General features: G+C 44.6%; 2 protein-coding genes across 2 annotated transcripts; one reads left to right on the top strand and one right to left on the bottom strand.

Annotated features, from left to right (window-relative positions):
* Positions 1-3,386: 3,386 nt before the first annotated feature.
* On the top strand, positions 3,387-4,349 carry LOC120379960 (olfactory receptor 6F1-like). The gene has a single exon (XM_039497472.1). It carries the CDS (start codon positions 3,387-3,389, stop codon positions 4,347-4,349), a length of 963 nt encoding a protein of 320 aa, XP_039353406.1.
* Positions 4,350-15,559: 11,210 nt separating this feature from the next.
* On the bottom strand, positions 15,560-16,513 carry LOC120379959 (olfactory receptor 5V1-like). The gene has a single exon (XM_039497471.1). The coding sequence runs from the start codon at positions 16,511-16,513 to the stop codon at positions 15,560-15,562; it is 954 nt and encodes a 317-aa protein (XP_039353405.1).
* Between the last annotated feature and the right edge of the window lie 1,206 nt (positions 16,514-17,719).

Raw genomic sequence — 17,719 nt, 5'->3', positions numbered from 1 at the left:
TTCTCGTAGGCAAATTAGAGATATGTGGTCTAGATGAAATTACTATGAGGTGGGTGCCCAACTGGTTGAAAGACTGTAATGAAATAGTAGTTATGAATCATTCTCTGTCAAACGGGGAGGACGTATCTAGTGGGGCTCTGCAAGGGTCAGTCATGGGTCCAGTAGTATTCAATGTTGTAACTAATGACTTGGACAATGGAGTGAAGAGTATTCCTATAAAATTTGTAGATGACACTAAGCTGAGTGGGGTTGCAAGCAATTTGTAGGGCAAGATTAAAATTCAAAATGACCGTGAAAATTAGAGAATTGGTCCAGACTTAACAGGATGAAATTCAAGAAAGACAAGTGCAAATTACTTTGCTTAGGAAGGAAAAATTGAATGAACACCTACAAAATGTGAGTTAAGTGGCTAGGTGGTAGCATGGCTGAAAAAGACCTGGAGGTTATTGTGGATCACAAATTTAATATGAGTCAACAATGTGATGTAGTGGCATAAAAGGCTAATGTCATTCTGGGGTATATAAACAGGAGTGTGGTATTCAAGACATAGCAGGTCATTGTCTCACTCTACGTGAGGCCTTAGCTGGAGTACTGTGTCCAGCTCTGGGTGGCACACATTAGGAAAGAAGTGGACAAATAGGAGACAGTCCAGAGGAGAGCAACACAAATGATAAAAGATTTAGAAAACTTGACCAATGAGGAAAGGTTAAAAAAAAAACTGGGCATGTTTAAGTTTGAGAAAAGAAGACTGAGGGGGAACATCCTAAGAATCTTCAAAGAGATTAAGAGCTGCTAATAGTCACGAAGTGGTTCGGGACTATTTAAAAAAACTGGACGAGCACAAGTCCATGGGGCTGGATGCGCTGCATCCAAGGGTGCTAAAGGAGTTGGCGGATGTGATTGCAGAGCCATTGGCCATTATCTTTGAAAACTCATTGCGATCAGGGGAGGTCCTGGATGACTGGAAAAAAGCTAATGTAGTGCCAATCTTTAAAAAAGGGAAGAAGGAGGATCCAGGGAAGTACAGGCCAGTCAGCCTCACCTCAGTCCCTGGAAAAATCATGGAGCAGGTCCTCAAGGAATCAATTCTGAAGCACTTAGAGGAGAGGAAAGTGATCAGGAAGAGTCAGCATGGATTCACCAAGGGCAAGTTATGCCTGACTAACCTAATTGCCTTCTATGAGGAGATAACTGGGTGTGTGGATGAGGGGAAAGCAGTGGATGTGTTATTCCTTGACTTTAGCAAAGCTTTTGATACGGTCTCCTACAGTATTCTTGCCAGCAAGTTAACGAAGTATGGGCTGGATGATTGAACTATAAGGTGGATAGAAAGCTGGCTAGATCGTTGGGCTCAACGGGTAGTGATCAATATTTCCATGTCTAGTTGGCAGACGGATTCAAGTGGAGTGCCCCAAGGGTCGGTCCTGGGGCCGGTTTTGTCCAATATCTTCATTAATGATCTGGAGGATGGTGTGGACTGCACCCTCAGCAAGTTTGCAGATTACATGAAACTTGGAGGAGTGGTAGATATGCTGGAGGGTAGGGATAGGATACAGAGGGACCTAGACAAATTAGAGGACTGGGCCAAAAGAAACCTGATGAGGTTCAAAAAGGACAAGTGCAGAGTCCTGCACTTAGGACGGAAGAATCCCATGCACTGCTACAGACTAGGGACCGAATTGCTAGGAAGCAGTTCTGCAGAAAAGGACCTAGAGGTTACAGTGGACGAGAAGCTGGATAAGAGTCAACAGTGTACCCTTGTTGCCAAGAAGGTTAACGGCATTTTGGGCTGTATAAGTAGGGGCATTGCCAGCAGATCGAGGGATGTGATAATTTCCCTCTATTCAACATTGGCTCGTGTGTGTGTGTTCTTTCAGGGTGCTGTTCTAGCTCTGCGCAGAGAACTGGTTTAGCAGACCTCAAAAATACTACCCAGTGTGGTTAAGTGCTGAAGGTGGGACTATAAAATTCAACCAGAAGACACATAATCAATAATAAACAAAATTGCTAGTTTCTAATGTTGTTCCTTATTGCTGAGAATTTGGGGTGAAGGTCTCAGAGAGGATTAAGCAGAGCTGGCCAGAAAACAAGAATTCCCTTCTGTGAAAAATGTCACAGTTTCACACTTCATTTGCATTGCCATATATAACAAAGATGAGAATCAAACTTGGTCCCCTACTGTGTCAGTGGCGGACCAGATGCTATCTTCTGCGTAGGCCCCTAGGCCTCACTAAACACTGACAAAAGCACAGCTGGAAACCAGTCTGCTCACCTGGGTGTTAGCATTGTTCAAATAAATGTTAAGTTTATAAGAATGTATTTAGTGTTTGGATTTTATGAAATGCTGGTGAGTTGCTGCATGCTTCAATCTCACCTATAATATATGAATCCCATCTTTGCAACTATGAAAGTGTTTGCAATTAATCTGTAAACCCCAGTCAGGAGAGGAGCATTACCAAGTGTGAACTATGAGTTTACTACAAGAGGTGTCATTTCCTGCCCAACAAAAGAAGGCCTGTAGACACCAGATGAACCATTGTGTAACATCTGTGGAGAAAAGACATTGTTGATTGCTCTCCCCACACCCATGAAGAGGGGATATGCACAAAGCCTCATTCCCTCACAGTTTGAACTTTGGAGTAAGGGAATAAAAATCCCTGACCAGAAGGGACTGGATCATTATGTTACATAGAATTTGGAGAGTACGATATTTCTAAACATAAGCAAGGGATCCCCAAGCTGCTTACCTTGGGTTGGCCCTAAAGCAGTGGTTCTCAAAGCCTGTCTGCTGCTTGTTCAGGGAAAGCCGCTGGCAGGCCGGGCCAGTTAGTTTACCTGCTGCATCTGCAGGTTCGGCCGATTGTGGCTCCCACAGGCTGCTCCAGGCCAATGGGGGCTGCAGGAAGCAGCGTGGGCCGAGGGATGTGCTGGCCACCCTGCCTGCAGCCCCCATTGGCCTGGAGTGTAGGAGTAGAAATCCTAGAAATTTCAATGAGACTTGTGAAAAAAAATGCCTACTCTGACCTGAGCAGAGAGCAAAATTGTTGTCAAGGTGAGGCATGGAGAGAATGGGCTAAATCCCGAGGCTTTCTCAGGGGTGAGTGGAGAGGAGTGGATGGGCTAAATCATCAAGACAGAAAAGATACCATATTGTCAGCCACCCACTGCATCCTCGTGGGCCTTAGAGGACTGTTGAGTGGAGCTCTCATCTCTATTGTGGAGGTGGAATGTTGCACAAGGAAGAACGATGTTCAGTAGCACCCAATTTCCCTTATCTTCTAGTAGCTTTAGTCACAGATTTCTGGGTCTGCACTTTAGCACATCCAAACATGTGTTCAACATGTTTAAATGTCTTATGATCTCTCATGTCTTTACAGATGGACGTCATGGCTGGGACAGAAATAAGAAACCAAACCAGCGTGCAGGAGTTCATCCTCCTGGGCTTTACTGGCACTTGGTATTTTCAGATGTTCCTTATTGTGGTGTTTTCAGTTATGTACTTCCTAACCGTCATAGGGAATATGTCCATCATAGCCCTAGTGAGGACCCACCCATGCCTGCACACTCCCATGTATTTCTTCCTCTGCAATCTCTCCTTCCTGGAGGTCTGGTATACCACAGCATGTGTCCCCAAGGCCATTGGCATCATGCTGGGCACAAGCCAAACCATTTCATTCACTGTCTGCGTCCTGCAATTGTTTTTTCTCCTCTCCATGGGCTCCACAGAATGTTTCCTCCTGGCCGTCATGGCCTATGACCGCTATCTGGCCATATGCCACCCATTGCACTACAGCTCCCTCATGAACAGAACTTTCTCTGTTCATCTGGCCCTCCTCTCTTGGCTGTGTGGGTTCCTGGCTATCTCTGTGCTGGCAACTCTAATATCCAGATTGTCCTTCTGTGGCCCTAAAGTCATCAATCATTTCCTTTGTGACATTGATGCTTTGACAGCACTCTCCTGCACAGACACACGCTTCATTGAGCTTGCAACGTTCATTGTTTCAATCATTGTTGTTGTGATCTCATGTGTGATAACCCTAGTCTCCTACATTCACATCATCTCCACCATCTTGAGAATCCCATCATCTCAAGGCCGGCAAAAGGCCTTTTCCACTTGCTCTGCCCACCTCACCGTTGTGGCTATCTGGTATGGTTCCATCATTTTTCTGTATGTCAAGCCTTCTGCACAGAACTCATTGGATTTGAACAAAACAATCAACATCTTTAACACTGTTGTAACCCCGCTATTAAACCCTTTCATTTATACTCTAAGAAACAAAGAGGTGAAGGAAGCAATGGGAAAGGCATTAAGAAGGATGCTAAGTGGTTTTGAAACACCATGGATTTAGAAGAACTGTAATCCAAAGGACCAAAAATTTAAATAAAATGTCTGAAGGTCATTGATATAATTGAATATGAGGCAAAAGGATTAAGTTATAGATTTTCAAAGGACAGTCCACTCCTTTTCTCTTTCAATTGAAGGTGGACACCTGCACATATCTCAAACCCAAATGTAACAATTCCTTATAGTGTACGTCACTCTGTCTTTGTTTCACAGCTTTCCTGAATTACTATAACAACCGGCTATTCATTCACAGGGTACGTCTACACTATGGGACTATTCTGAATTTGCATAAACCGGTTTTGTAAAACAGATTGTATAAAATCGAGTGCGCGTGGCCACACTAAACACATTAAATCGGTGGGGTGCGTCCACGTTCCGAAGCTAGCATCGACTTCTGGAGCGTTGCACTGTGGGTAGCTATTCCGTAGCTATCCCATAGTTCCCGCAGCCTCCCTCGCCCCTTGGAATTTCCGGGTTGAGATCCCAGTGCCTGATGGGGCAAAAATCATTGTCGCGGGTGGTACTGGGTAAATGTCGTCAGTCACTCCTTCCTCTGGGAAAGCAACAGCAGACAAGCATTTTATGGCTTTTTTCCCTGGATTGCCCTGGCAGATGCCATAGCATGGCAATCATGGAGCCTGTTTTGCCTTTTGTGACTGTCACCGTATGTGTACTAGATGCCGCTCACAGAGGCGATTCAGCAGCGCTACACAGCAGCATGCTTTTGCTTTTGCATGACAGCAGAGATGGTTACCAGCCATACTGCACCATCTACCAATCCATAAATTGGTAAAAAAATGATCATGGGTACCAGTCCTTTTGCACTGTACCATCTGTTGCTGTCATAAGTACCCCTGGCTGCTCTTAGCCAGGGGCGCAAAAGCCAAAATTGGGAATGACTCCCTGAGTCAATTCCTCCTTTTTGGTATCTAAAAATAGAATCAGTCCTGTCTAGAATTTGGGCAAGTGTACTAGAGAACCACTGTATCATAGAACCAGAGAGCACAGCTGCTCTGTGTCAGATCCAGCAGAAATTATGAGCTGTATGCTATTCACAGGGGGTGCTCCTGCAACAACCCCACCTGTTGATTCCATTCTTCCCCCAGCCTTCCTGGGCTACCGTAGCATTGTCCCCCGACTTGTGTGATGAAGTAATAAAGAAAGCAGGAATAAGACACAGTGACTTGTTAGTAAGAAATGAGTGGAAGGCAGCCTCCAGCTGCTATGATAGTCCAGACAGGACATTAAGAAGTGTGGAGGAGAGGAGCCCAACATTGTGCTGCTAGTCCAGGGGCAATTGAATCATTTCTTTACACATGAAGGGTGGGGGCTGATGGAGCTCAGCTCCCTGTTGCTATGATGAGGACGGTTACCAGCTATACTGCACCATCTACCAGGAAACATTAGGGCCAGGTGCCCTTGATTGACCTAACGGATGCTAGTTGGCATGGTTACCAGTCCTTTTGCACTGCCCCATGCGCCAATAGGCTGATGATGATGACAGATATCAGCCATATTGTACCATCAGCCACCCATGGCGGGGTGGGGGGGGCAAGGATGTTGGTGTTGAGTGCTGCAGCATCACGTCTATCTGCAGCATCACGTCTATCTGCAGCATTCAGTAAAGATAGGGTGACATGTAAAAGAGTCAAGAGAGGATTGTTTTCCCTTTCACTTCTGGGGGGGGGGGGTGCGTAAATTGCCGAGCTATGCCCTGACCCACCGCGGACACTGTTTTTGACCCTAGAAGCATTTGGAGCTCAGCCAAGAATGCAAATGCTTTTCGGATACTGCAGGAACTGTGGGATAGCTTGAGTCCTCCAGTCCATGAGCGTCCATTTGATTCTTTGGCTTTCCGTTACGCTTGTCACGCAGCAGTGCGCTGAGTCCCTGCTATGGCATCTGTCTGGAGATTTTTTAAAAATGATTTTGAATTTCGTCTTCTGTAACGGAGCGCTGATAGAACAGATTTGCCTGCCCTTACTGCTATCACATCCGCATGGTCCATGCGGGAGCTCTTTTTTTATTTTGATTTCGGACTGCATCACCACCGGTGCTGATCGGAGCTCCACGCTGGGCAAACAGGAAATATTCAAAAGTTCGCAGGGCTTTTCCTGTCTACCTGGCCACTGCATCTGAGTTCAGATTGCTGTCCAGAGCGGTCAGTGGTGCACTGTGGGATACCGCCCGGAGGCCAATACTCTCGATTTGCGGCCACACTAAACCTAATCCGATATGGTAATATCGATACTAGCGCTACTCCTCTCGTTAGGGAGGAGTACAGAAACCGGTTTAAAGAGCCCTTTATATCGATATAAAGGGTCTCTCAGTGTGGACGGGTGTGGCGTTAAATCGGTTTTATGCTCCTAAAACCGGTTTAAACGCCTAGTGTAGACCAGGCCACAGATGAGCTCAAGTGGGAGGAGGCAACTTGTTTTATGCTGAAGATTCCAAGATGCTAGGTTTCAGTGTCACTTAGCTTGATCTCTGCGTGTGCTCCCATTGTTAATTAAATTATGCCCAAAGGAATTAGGTTCCCAACTCTCATTGGTGGTTAGATCTAGATCAAGCTGCCATTTTCAAAGCAGCCCATGTGAATTAATTGCCCCAAACTTACCGAATTTCAATAGATGTTAGATTTCTAAGGGTACGTCTACACTACAAGACTATTTCGATTCATCTTAATTCGAATTTCTGGAATCGACCTAATGTAGTCGAAGTTGAGTATCCACAATAAATACCGTAATTCGACTGTGTGAGTCCACAGTAACGGGCGAAGCGTCGACTTTTGAAGCGGTGCACTGTGGGAAGCTATCCCACAGTTCCCGCACTCCCCGCCGCCCATCGGAATGCTGGGATTTCCCACCAATGCATGCTGGGGCGGGGAAACTGTGTCGAGGGTGGTTTGGGGTAACTTTCATCATTCAACCGTCACTCCCGCCGGCGGGAAATCAGTTCGCGCACTTTTCCTGTTATAAGTGACTGCGCGGACGCCACAGCACTCCACTGCGACCATGGAGCCCACTGCGATCATCGCTGCAATTATGGCCGTTGTCAACTCCTCGCACCTTATCGAACACCTCTTCCACAGTGAGATGTTGAGAACTTGGTCGAGAAGGCAACGGCAGCGTGGTGAGGACATGAAGTCTCAGAGTGGCACAAACCTCTCAGAAAGCACGGTACGCCGCGCCATGGAGATCATGGTGGCAATGGGTCATATTCATGCTATGGGACATCGATTCTGGGCCCGGGAAACAAGCACGGACTGGTGGGACCGCATAGTGCTGCAGGTCTGGGATGAATCACAGTGTCTGCGAAACTTCAGGATGCGTAAGGGCACTTTCCTTGAACTGTGTGACTTGCTGTCCCCTGCTCTGACGCGCAAGGACACCCGGATGCGAGCAGCCCTGACTGTGCAGAAGCGAGTGGCCATAGCTCTCTGGAAACTTGCAACGCCAGACAGCTACCGCTCAGTAGTGAACCACTTTGGTGTGGGCAAATCTACCGTGGGGCTTGCTGTGATGCAAGTAGCCAATGCAAACGTTGATCTCCTGCTCTCGAAGGTGGTGACCCTGGGAAACGTACAGGTTGTCATAGATGGCTTCGCCGGAATGGGATTCCCAAACTGCGGTGGGGCTATAGATGGGACTCACATTCCTATCCTGGGACCGGCCCACCAGGCCAGCCAGTATATAAACCGCAAGGGCTACTTTTCCATGGTGCTGCAAGCACTCGTCGACCATAGGGGACGGTTTACCAACATCAACGTCGGGTGGCCGGGCAAGGTTCATGACGCGCGTGTGTTCAAGAACTCTGGTCTGTTTAGACGCCTGCAGGAAGGTAGTTTCTTCCCAGACTACAAAATAAATGTTGGGGATGTGCAGATGCCTACAGTGATCCTCGGGGACCCAGCCTACCCGCTAATGCCCTGGCTCATGAAGCCCTATACAGGCGCCTTGGACACTGACAAGGAACTCTTCAACTACCGGCTGAGCAAGTGCAGAATGGTGGTGGAGTGTGCTTTCGGACGTCTGAAGGGGAGATGGAGGAGCTTACTGACTCGCTCGGATCTGAGCGAAAACAATATCCCCATTGTCATTGCAGCTTGCTGTGTGCTCCACAATCTGTGTGAGAGCAAGGGGGAGACGTTTATGGCGGGATGGGAGCTTGAGGCACATCGTCTGGCTGCTGATTACGCTCAGCCAGACACCCGTGCGATTAGAAGAGCACAGCGGGAAGCGCTGTGCATCCGGGAGGCTTTGAAAGGCAGGTTCCTCAGCGAGCAGGGTAACCTGTGACTATTAACTTTGTGTATAGAGAAGCGGAACCTGCCCCTGTTTCTTTACCCAGTTTCTGTTGACTCTCCTCTACAGTTTCATATCCCGTTCACCCCGTTTGCCCCCTTCCAACACACGTGTACAAATAAAGTTAATAGAGCATTGTTCAGCAACAACCTTCTCTGGACTACTGAATTCGCGTGAAAGGGTTGACACAGGGACGGCGACTGTGCTGGGTTGGGTGTGCAGTGATGTAGAGACCGCTTCTAGACTATAGGACTGATAGGCTCCTGCTCGTACAGTGGTCTCTGTGGTGAGGACTGGTACAGGTGCGTGTGCAGGAATGGGTGAGGGGTGCAGGCTTTGCGACGGAGTTTGGGTGCAGGCTCTGGGCTGGGGGTTGGGGGCGTAGGAAGGTGTGAGTGGTGTGTGATAATGGGGAAGAGGTGTAAGGGGTAGCGGGCTGGGGGCTGATGGTTTGATGCATTGTAGAGGCTCAGGGCTACGATAGAAGGGCAGGGTGAGGGCAACCTGCCTTGCCACTTGTGGATGGCATGCTCAATGACCCTGGGGCAACAGACAGCATTTCTGCGGGTAGCCTCTCTACTCTGAGACAGGGACGCGGCGCAGCGGGGTGTGTGTGAGACGACACGCCGGGGGAGGGGTGGCAGGTGGGGGCTGGTAGGGAATTGACGGGCCTGGGGGAGACCCACGTGGGACAGGGCACGATCCAGGCATGGTCGGTGGAGAGACGCACCTGCAAATATACCTGGCGCAGAGCACCTTCCGCCTATGAGCAGAACATGAAAATCACCCCACAGACTGACCAGGGTGACTAGAGGCTGCACTCTGTGAGTGACCAGCTGTTGATCTTGCCCCCATATCTGTACCACTATTAACGATGAAAGTCCTATGCAATTCCCAAACCATTCTCCCCCCTTCACGGAAAGCATTCTGCAAAGAAACCTGACGGGAAAAGAAATTACCAAAAAATAAAAACTTTTTATAATGAACAGCACATTAAGGGAAGGACTTCTCAAAAGTAAGGTACTGAGAGCGTTTTGTAAGTTTAGCACTCTGCTGTGGTGCATTAACATTTTTCACGCCCCCTGGTGCCCCTTCCTCTAGTCATTTTGGGTGATGGTGGGATTGGACTTTGCGGCAGGGGGCGGCGGTCGCAGATGCAGTGAAGGGGAGCTCCGTCCTCCTTCCTGCGGTGCTGCAGAACATCAACAAGGCGCCTGGATCAGGTAGGGATACAGTTGCACCTGTGTGACGGGAAAAAGTGAGCGAATTCCATAGAGAGATATTTTTGGTCAAAAAAGAAACAAAGTCTACTCAGTGTGTGTGAACAAGAGCAAGCACAGCACCTCTTTCATGAGCACTCACTCGGGGAAAGTTCAATTTCTCTGGGTTCGCTTTCATTGCCTGTGGTATTGCACTGCAGACCAGAGAAGCGGGGCAGGAAAGAAGAATCCATGGAGCGGCCAGGCATGGTAAGCCTAGTTTTTTTTGCAGCTTTAAGTTGCATCTACAGCACTGTCCTCCTGCTGCAGGCAAACATGAAAGCAGAATCGGTGCCCCTGTTGCAGCCCCTCGCGGCCATTCCCTGTTAGAGATCCCTGTATTCTCCCACTCTGCAGCCTCCTACACGTGGCTGTACAGTGACGCTTCTTGTTATGCAAAGGAACAGTTAAGCACAACCATTACTAATGGCAGACAAATTACTCTAATTACATGCAGGAGTCACCACACTGAGGAGAGTGTCACGGAGTGAGAGAGCGCGCATGCTGGAGGAAAGCCAACACAACCCTGGGGCCTATGCTGCCATGCTCGTGAAGGCGCTGGTCCCCGAGTTCCAGCTGAGAGCGTTGCGTGGAAAAGTGTGCTTCCTCGGGGCACCCAATAAGCAAGCCCTGCCCAGGAACCTCATGCAGAGGCTTGGCAATTACCTCCTGGAGAGCTTCCTGGAGATGTCAGAGGAAGATGACAGTTCCATCCACCTGTACATAGACCTTGTGTTCGCCTAGTTGTTTTCCCAGTTTATTTAAAAAATAAATATTAACATGTTTGATCCTTCTCCTGAATCAGGGTCCGTGGTAACGGGTGGGGAGTGTTGGTAGGGGATCTCATTGACGGTGACTTAGAGATCCTGGGTGTCAGGGAAATCTGTGTTGTAAGCGCTGTCGACTGCCTCGTCCTCTTAAACGCGAACATCTCCGAGGAACAGTCCGTCGACAGTATCCCATCCTCTCAATCCACGGTCACTGGTGGGGCAGTGGTGGCAGACCCACCGAGAATGGCATGCAGTGCCTCGTAGAAGCGGCATGTCTGGTGCTGGGCTCCGGAGCGTCCGTTTGCCGCTCTGAGTTTCTGGTAGCCTTCTCTCAGCTCCTTGACTTTCACGCGGCACTGCGTTGTATCCCGGCTGTATCCTCTGTCTGTCATGGCTTTGGAGACCTTCTCGAAGGTCTTTGCATTCCGTTTGCTGGAGCGCAGCTCCGAAAGCACAGACTCATCGCCCCACACAGCAATCAGATCCGAGACTTCCCGGTCAGTCCATGCTGGGGACCTCTTTGTAGTGTGAGATTGCCTGGACTCCTCTGGTGGAGAACTCTGCATCGTTGCCGGTGCTGCTGAGCTCGCCCTGATGAGCAACCAGGACATGGGATTCAAACTGTCCAGACAGGAAAAGGAATTCAAATTTTCCAGGGGCATTGACTGTGTGGCTGGTCAGAGCATCCAAGCTCGGACTGGCGTCCAGAGCGTCAGCAGAGTGTTGCACTCTGGGATAGCTCCCGGAGCTACTAAGATCGATTCGCATCCACACCTAGCCTAATTCGACATAGACATGTTGAATTTAGCGCTACTCCCCTTGTCGAGGTGGAGTACCGAAGTCGAACTAAAGAGCCCTCTATGTCGAATTAAATGGCTTCCTGGTGTGGACGGGTGCACGCTTAATTCGATTTAACGCTGCTAAATTCGATTTAAAGAGCTAGTGTGGACCAGCCCTAACTTTCTTAGCTGCTTTAAATTCCATCTTTCACACTCGAGCTCCCCTTCTTATGTTTACTGTATAAACCTTGTTTTCCAGTGGTCGGAACTGAAATGATGTCATGGAACTGCAAGAAATAAGTCCATGCCAGTTCAAAACTGACCTCGTTTACAGGGGAAGTGAAGGGAGTTATAAAAAGTAAAAAGTAAAAATAATATGTAACAAACAAAAGAAAGGGGAAGTTGATAGCAATGGATATAAAACAGAAGTAAGGAATTGTATAAAATTAATATGGGAACATAAGGGACACAATGAGAAATCTTTGGTCAGTCGAGTTTAGGACAATACTAATTGTTTGTTTGCTTGTTTTTTTGTTTGTTTGTTAATTATAAGGAACAAAAATATATTGTCTCTTTCTAGATAGAAAAGTTATAATTATAACAAATAATGCAGAAAGTGCAAAAGTGTTCAATAAATATTTCTGTTCTCTGTTTGGGGAAAACACATTATATAGTCTTTTCATATGGCCATGAAAAAACTCTTTTTCTTCCACTAGTATTTCAGGAGGATGTTAAACAGCACCTACTAAAGTTAGACATTTTTAATCAGCAGGTCCTGATAACTTGCATCCAAGAGTTATAAAAGAGCTGGCTGAGGTACTTGTAGGACTCCTAATATTTATTTTCAGTAAGTCTCAGAGGACTGGGTGAGTGCTAGAAGATTAGAATAAAGCTAATGTTGTGCTAAATTTTAAATGTGTAAACAGGATGTCCCGGGTAATTATAGGCCAATCAACATGGCCAATCTCAGGCAAGATAATGAAGTGATTGAAATGAGACTCGATTAATAAAGACTTAAAGGAGGGTAATGTAATCAAATGTTAATTTACATGGCTTTATGGCAAATATATACAGTCAAGCTAACTTGATCTTTTTGTGTGTGTATAAAGTGTTTGGTTAATAAAAGTAATATTGTTGATGTAATATTACTTAGACTTTTCTAAAGAGTTTGACTTGGTACAGCAAGACATTTTGATTAAAAAATTAGAATAATATAAAATGAACCTGGCACAGAAATGGATTGAAAATTGGCTGATAGGTAGGGTATCAAAGTATACCTGTAAATGGGGAGTTGTCATCTAGTCCGTGTGTTTCTCGCGGGGTCCCCAGAATGATCACTTCTTAGCCCTACACTATTTAAAATTTTTATCAGTGACCTAGAAGAAAACATAAAATCATCACAGATAAAGTTTCTAGATGTCAGGAAAGTCAGGGAGAGGGGTAAAAGAAAAGAATTGCCGAGAAAGCCTTTGACGGTCTGGAGTGGGAGTATCTCGGACATATTTTGGTACGCTGTGGTTTTGGAAATCAGTTTTCTAAGGCATATTAGTCCTATATATTCAACCTGGAGCATCTGATTTGGTTAATGGTCACCAGTCCCCACCTTTTAATTTTGTTATGGATACAAGACCAGATAGCCTCTTACCCCTGTATTGTTTGCATTGGCAATAGTGCCATTTCCAACAGATGTGAGAAATAGCCCCTTGGTAACAGATACCAAAGCATATTCTGGTATAGAACACAAAATAGCTCTGTATGCTGCCGATGTCTTATATTTGCAGGATGATCCAGAAACCTTGTTAAAGATGACTTTGGAAATTGGTCAGAGATCAGGCTTCAAAATAAACTCTGAGAAATCTGAACATTTAGGAATGAATATTCCTGAAAGGGTCAAAACCAACTATTGTCAGCTACATACATTTAAATGGGTAAAGATGTCTTTAAAGAATTTAGGAATAAATCATTGAGAAGAAACATAAAAATCCATTTAAGGCAAATTACCGTCCACTATGGAATAAAATAATAAAAGATTTGGAGGAACTGAACAAATATGAATTTTTTTGGCTAGGCAGGGCAGCTTCAGTAATGAAGAATGTCGTCCCCCCCATAAGTTATTATTTTTGTTTCAGTACATCCCTGTTGGTATGCCTGACATGACATTAAAAAGATGGCAGGATGTGCTATTAAAATTCATATGGAAACATAAAAGACAAAGGGGGAGTTCTAAAGTTCTGCGTAAACCTACAAAGAGGGGTGGATTACCTTTCCTAATCTGTTTTATTATTATTACGCATCACAATTAAAAGATGTGATCATCTGGCCTAACAATAGACCATTCAAATACTGGGTAAAAATCAAACAAGGCTGGTGCAGAAATATAGCTCTTTATAGTAATTGTTGGGTTAAAAAGAAATGTAGGTCATCAAATTTTTTTAAAAATCACCCATTCATCTAGACTACCTTAGCAGATTTAGAAAAATTCCAAATTTGTTTTAAATTTCTGTTGCCGATGGTGAGGCCCTCCCTTAATGGCTTTCATTAATAATCAGGAATTTATCCCTAGAATATATTAAAGTGAGTATTCATAGAATCAAATAACTAGAGGTTATCTAATCCAGTCATTGTGTGTAAGAGTTGAGATTACTCAATTCGGACAGCTGCTCCTGAATCCTGATTTGAAATCAAACCAAAAGTTATGTAAAAATGTAAAAAACATAAAGATCTTGTATTTTCAACATTTACAAGTCAAACATTTTACTGTGTAGTCCGTGTCTATTTAGCCTTTTAACCACATTTGAGGAGCTGAATCAGGTTCAAGCTGGAACAAAATGTTTAATTTGTAAGATACATGCAATTTTGTTTGAAAAGGGTGTTAATAAGAAAACAACCCAGATAAAATGATGGGAGAGGGATTTGGACCTGGACTGAGTGGAAACTGACCTGGATGAGTGGGTCTGTACACAGGAAAGAAGATATCTTCAATTTATGTAGCTCATAAAGAAAATGCTTATGAATTAATGTGCGTATGGCATTTGACTCCAGTCATGATCCATCACATTTTTGCTACTAGGAAGGCACACTGTTGGACAGGTTGCAGGGAAAGGGGAACATACTTGCACATGTTGTGACTGTGTATAGGAATTAGCCAATTTTGGGAGGAAGTAATTAAAGAGATTCACTTTATGACAAAATACCAGTTTCCCAGAGATCCCCTGGACTTCTTACTTAATGCTCCAGTAAAGGCTTTACATTTTAAACAGAACAACATGTTAATGTCTTTTATTTAATTGATAGCAGTAATACTCTATATGGCACAATATTGGAAAAATATGTGTCTCCTCCTATGGAACTGGGATATTGTCAAAAATGGATTGTCCTTGTAATTGAAAAGCTTTCACAGCAAGTACATACACAAGAGAAGCACCAAAGAGAGGCTAGTCAGGGTTAGACTAGATGACCCTTGTGGTCCCTTCTAACCCTACGGCTCTATGATTCTGTGAGAAGAAAGGCTCCCCAACCAGCAAGCCAGAATCTTGAGCCAGATTCTTTGAATATTAACCTGACCCTGAATAAGTAACGTATAATATAATAAGTTAATGTTTTATTGCAACTTTGCCGTAATAAAAAGCCTTCACAAACGAAAAATATATTAGTAGTATTCATGGAAGGAAATGTTCAGAGATGCATAGGATTGTTTCTGATCTCTTGAAAAAGACATGTAGACATGTTGCAGCTGTTCATTAGAGCCAATCCAACCGTAATTGTTAATGGAGTTCTTGTTTTCCTCCACTGAGTTATTTGTGAATTTATGTTGATTTCTTTTAATGTTTTGCCAAATAAATTGGATGGTCAATCTCTTTTGCCTATGGGTTGTTCTTTCCTGAGCTGGTCATTTTGACACTTTTTTTAAATTCACACTTGATTGCTAACATCCATTGCTAATTTTGCTTTAGAGACATCAAATTTCTGAAAGCATTCCTTATACCTTCAGACTTTTTCAGGGCTTCTTGACTTCCTCTCCACTGAAACTCCAGAACACCTGAAATGCTAACTGCTCTCTGATTTCAGTCACTTGTGTCACCTTACGGGATGTTGCTCTTCTTTAGGAAAGTGAACACTTCGCTTCCACCTTTCGCAGGGCACCTTTGACCTCCTTGTTCCTCAGACTGTAGATGAGGGGGTTGAACATGGGAGAGATGACTGTATAGAGCAGGGAGAAGGCCTTGTTTAAAGCTGGTGACTGGTTACCTACAGGGGCTCCATAAACTATAATGATGGTGCCATAGAAAATCGAAACAACCAGGAGGTGTGAGGAGCAGGTGGAGAAGGCTTTTTGCTTCCCAGTGGTGGAAGGGATCCTCCGGATGATCAAGATGATCCTATAGTAGGAAATCAAGGTTAGTAGAAATGGGACTAGGGTCACACAGGCAGACACTGTGAAAGACAGAAATTCAACCAAATGAGTGTCAGTACAGGAAAGTTTTAACAGAGGCATGAAATCACAAAAGAAATGGCCAACCTCCTTGGAAGCACAGAAAGGCAACGTAAAAGTCAAGACCATCATTGCTATAGGAGTCAGGAAGCCAGTTATCCAACAACCAGCTGCTAGCTGAAGGCAAACCTTAAAGTTCATAACAGATGCATAAGACAAGGGATGGCATATCACTAAATAGCGATTGTAGGACATGACTGATAAAAGGAGGCACTCAGTGACTGCCAAAGATCCAAAAATGTACAACTGGGCTACACAACCCATGAATAAAATCATTTCCCTCACTGGAAGGAAACTTCTTAGCATCTTGGGGACAATGGTGGTGGTGTAGCAGATCTCCAGGAAAGATAAGTTACCCAGGAAGAAGAACATGGGGGTATGTAGATTGTGATCAGCTGCTATCACCAGAACAATTACGATGTTGCCGGACATGGTTATGGTGTAGATGAATAAAAATGTCACAAAGAGTAAGGGCTGCATTTCATGGAAGTCTCCAAACCCCAGAAGAATGAATTCTGTGATGGCTATTTGATTCTCTTTATCAGTTACACCCACATGCTCCATCTAAAAAAAAGGAAATGGACACAAAGGAAAATTAAGTGATTCATAGATTTCAAGGTCAGAAGAGACCATTGTGATTATCTAGTCTGACCTCTTGTTTAACACAGGCCAGAGAACATCACTGAAATAATTCATTTTGAACTAGAGCATATCTCACATAAATGTTATTATTCAATGGAACCTCGTCAACTACAATCCCCTTAAAGGAAGTACAGGTGACAAGAATATGCTTCATCTGAACCAAACCCCCAGTTCCAACCCTAGAAATAACAAAAATTAAAAAGAAAGAATCTCAACATACCCCATACACACATCAAATATCATCAGAAAATATGGGCGAAGTTTAGTAGGATTGTTTGTCTACTTCAATAGGGCTTAAGAAGAGACCCTATCTATCTATCTATCTATCTATCTATCTATCTATCTATCTATCTATCTATCTATCATACCTACAGTAAGTACGATGAAGTAGAAACTGAATAACAAATACAGACAATAGTATTAAATATTATATAGACTATTGTGGTAGTTATCCCCATGCAGAAATGCAAAAATTAATACAAAATAGGTGTAAATGACAACACAGAATACAAAATTGGAAAGAATCAAGCCCAAAAGTTTTACTGTAATTTTGTATTATGGTTCAGTTGCCTGTTGTTCACAAATGCCAGAAAAGTCTGATTATATTTATCCTGATTAACAACTGAAGACACTTTTACCTTTTGGCTGTGGCCGTTATATGTAACTGTAACCCTTGCTTTCACCTCTCCAGCAATCAGAATCTTGTTTCTCTGGTTCCCTCTTTTCACAGCATGTTGTCCTCTAAAGTAAATAAGAGTTACATGAAAATATACATCATCCCCATTTTTGACCTTCAAACAGTGAATTCTGTATTAGCAGTCCCAACTCAGAAATATATAAAGACATATTGTCTCATTTGATAACCCAAAAGGCACTAATTACACTATTTATAGAGTGTGATCAGCAGTGTTATTTAAACTAGACTACTAGGTCTTGTGGGGATATTCTCCTCTCAGCCACCATATCTCAGGGCTTGGTCCAAAGCCCTTTGAACTCAATGGAAGGTTCCCACTGGATCAGACACTAAGCTCTTGTGGTTAAAAGGTGAAAATTATGCCCCTTTTGGTTTAATCTAGCTACCTTTCTCACAGAAGGCCAGATCCACCTCTGCGCAGACAGCTAGCACTC

Source organism: Mauremys reevesii, linkage group 13, assembly GCF_016161935.1.
Source record: "Mauremys reevesii isolate NIE-2019 linkage group 13, ASM1616193v1, whole genome shotgun sequence".
Classification (NCBI taxonomy): Eukaryota; Metazoa; Chordata; order Testudines; family Geoemydidae; genus Mauremys; species Mauremys reevesii.
The sequence above is the reverse complement of the archived record's forward strand: the minus strand, read 5'-3'. Positions and strand labels throughout refer to the sequence as shown.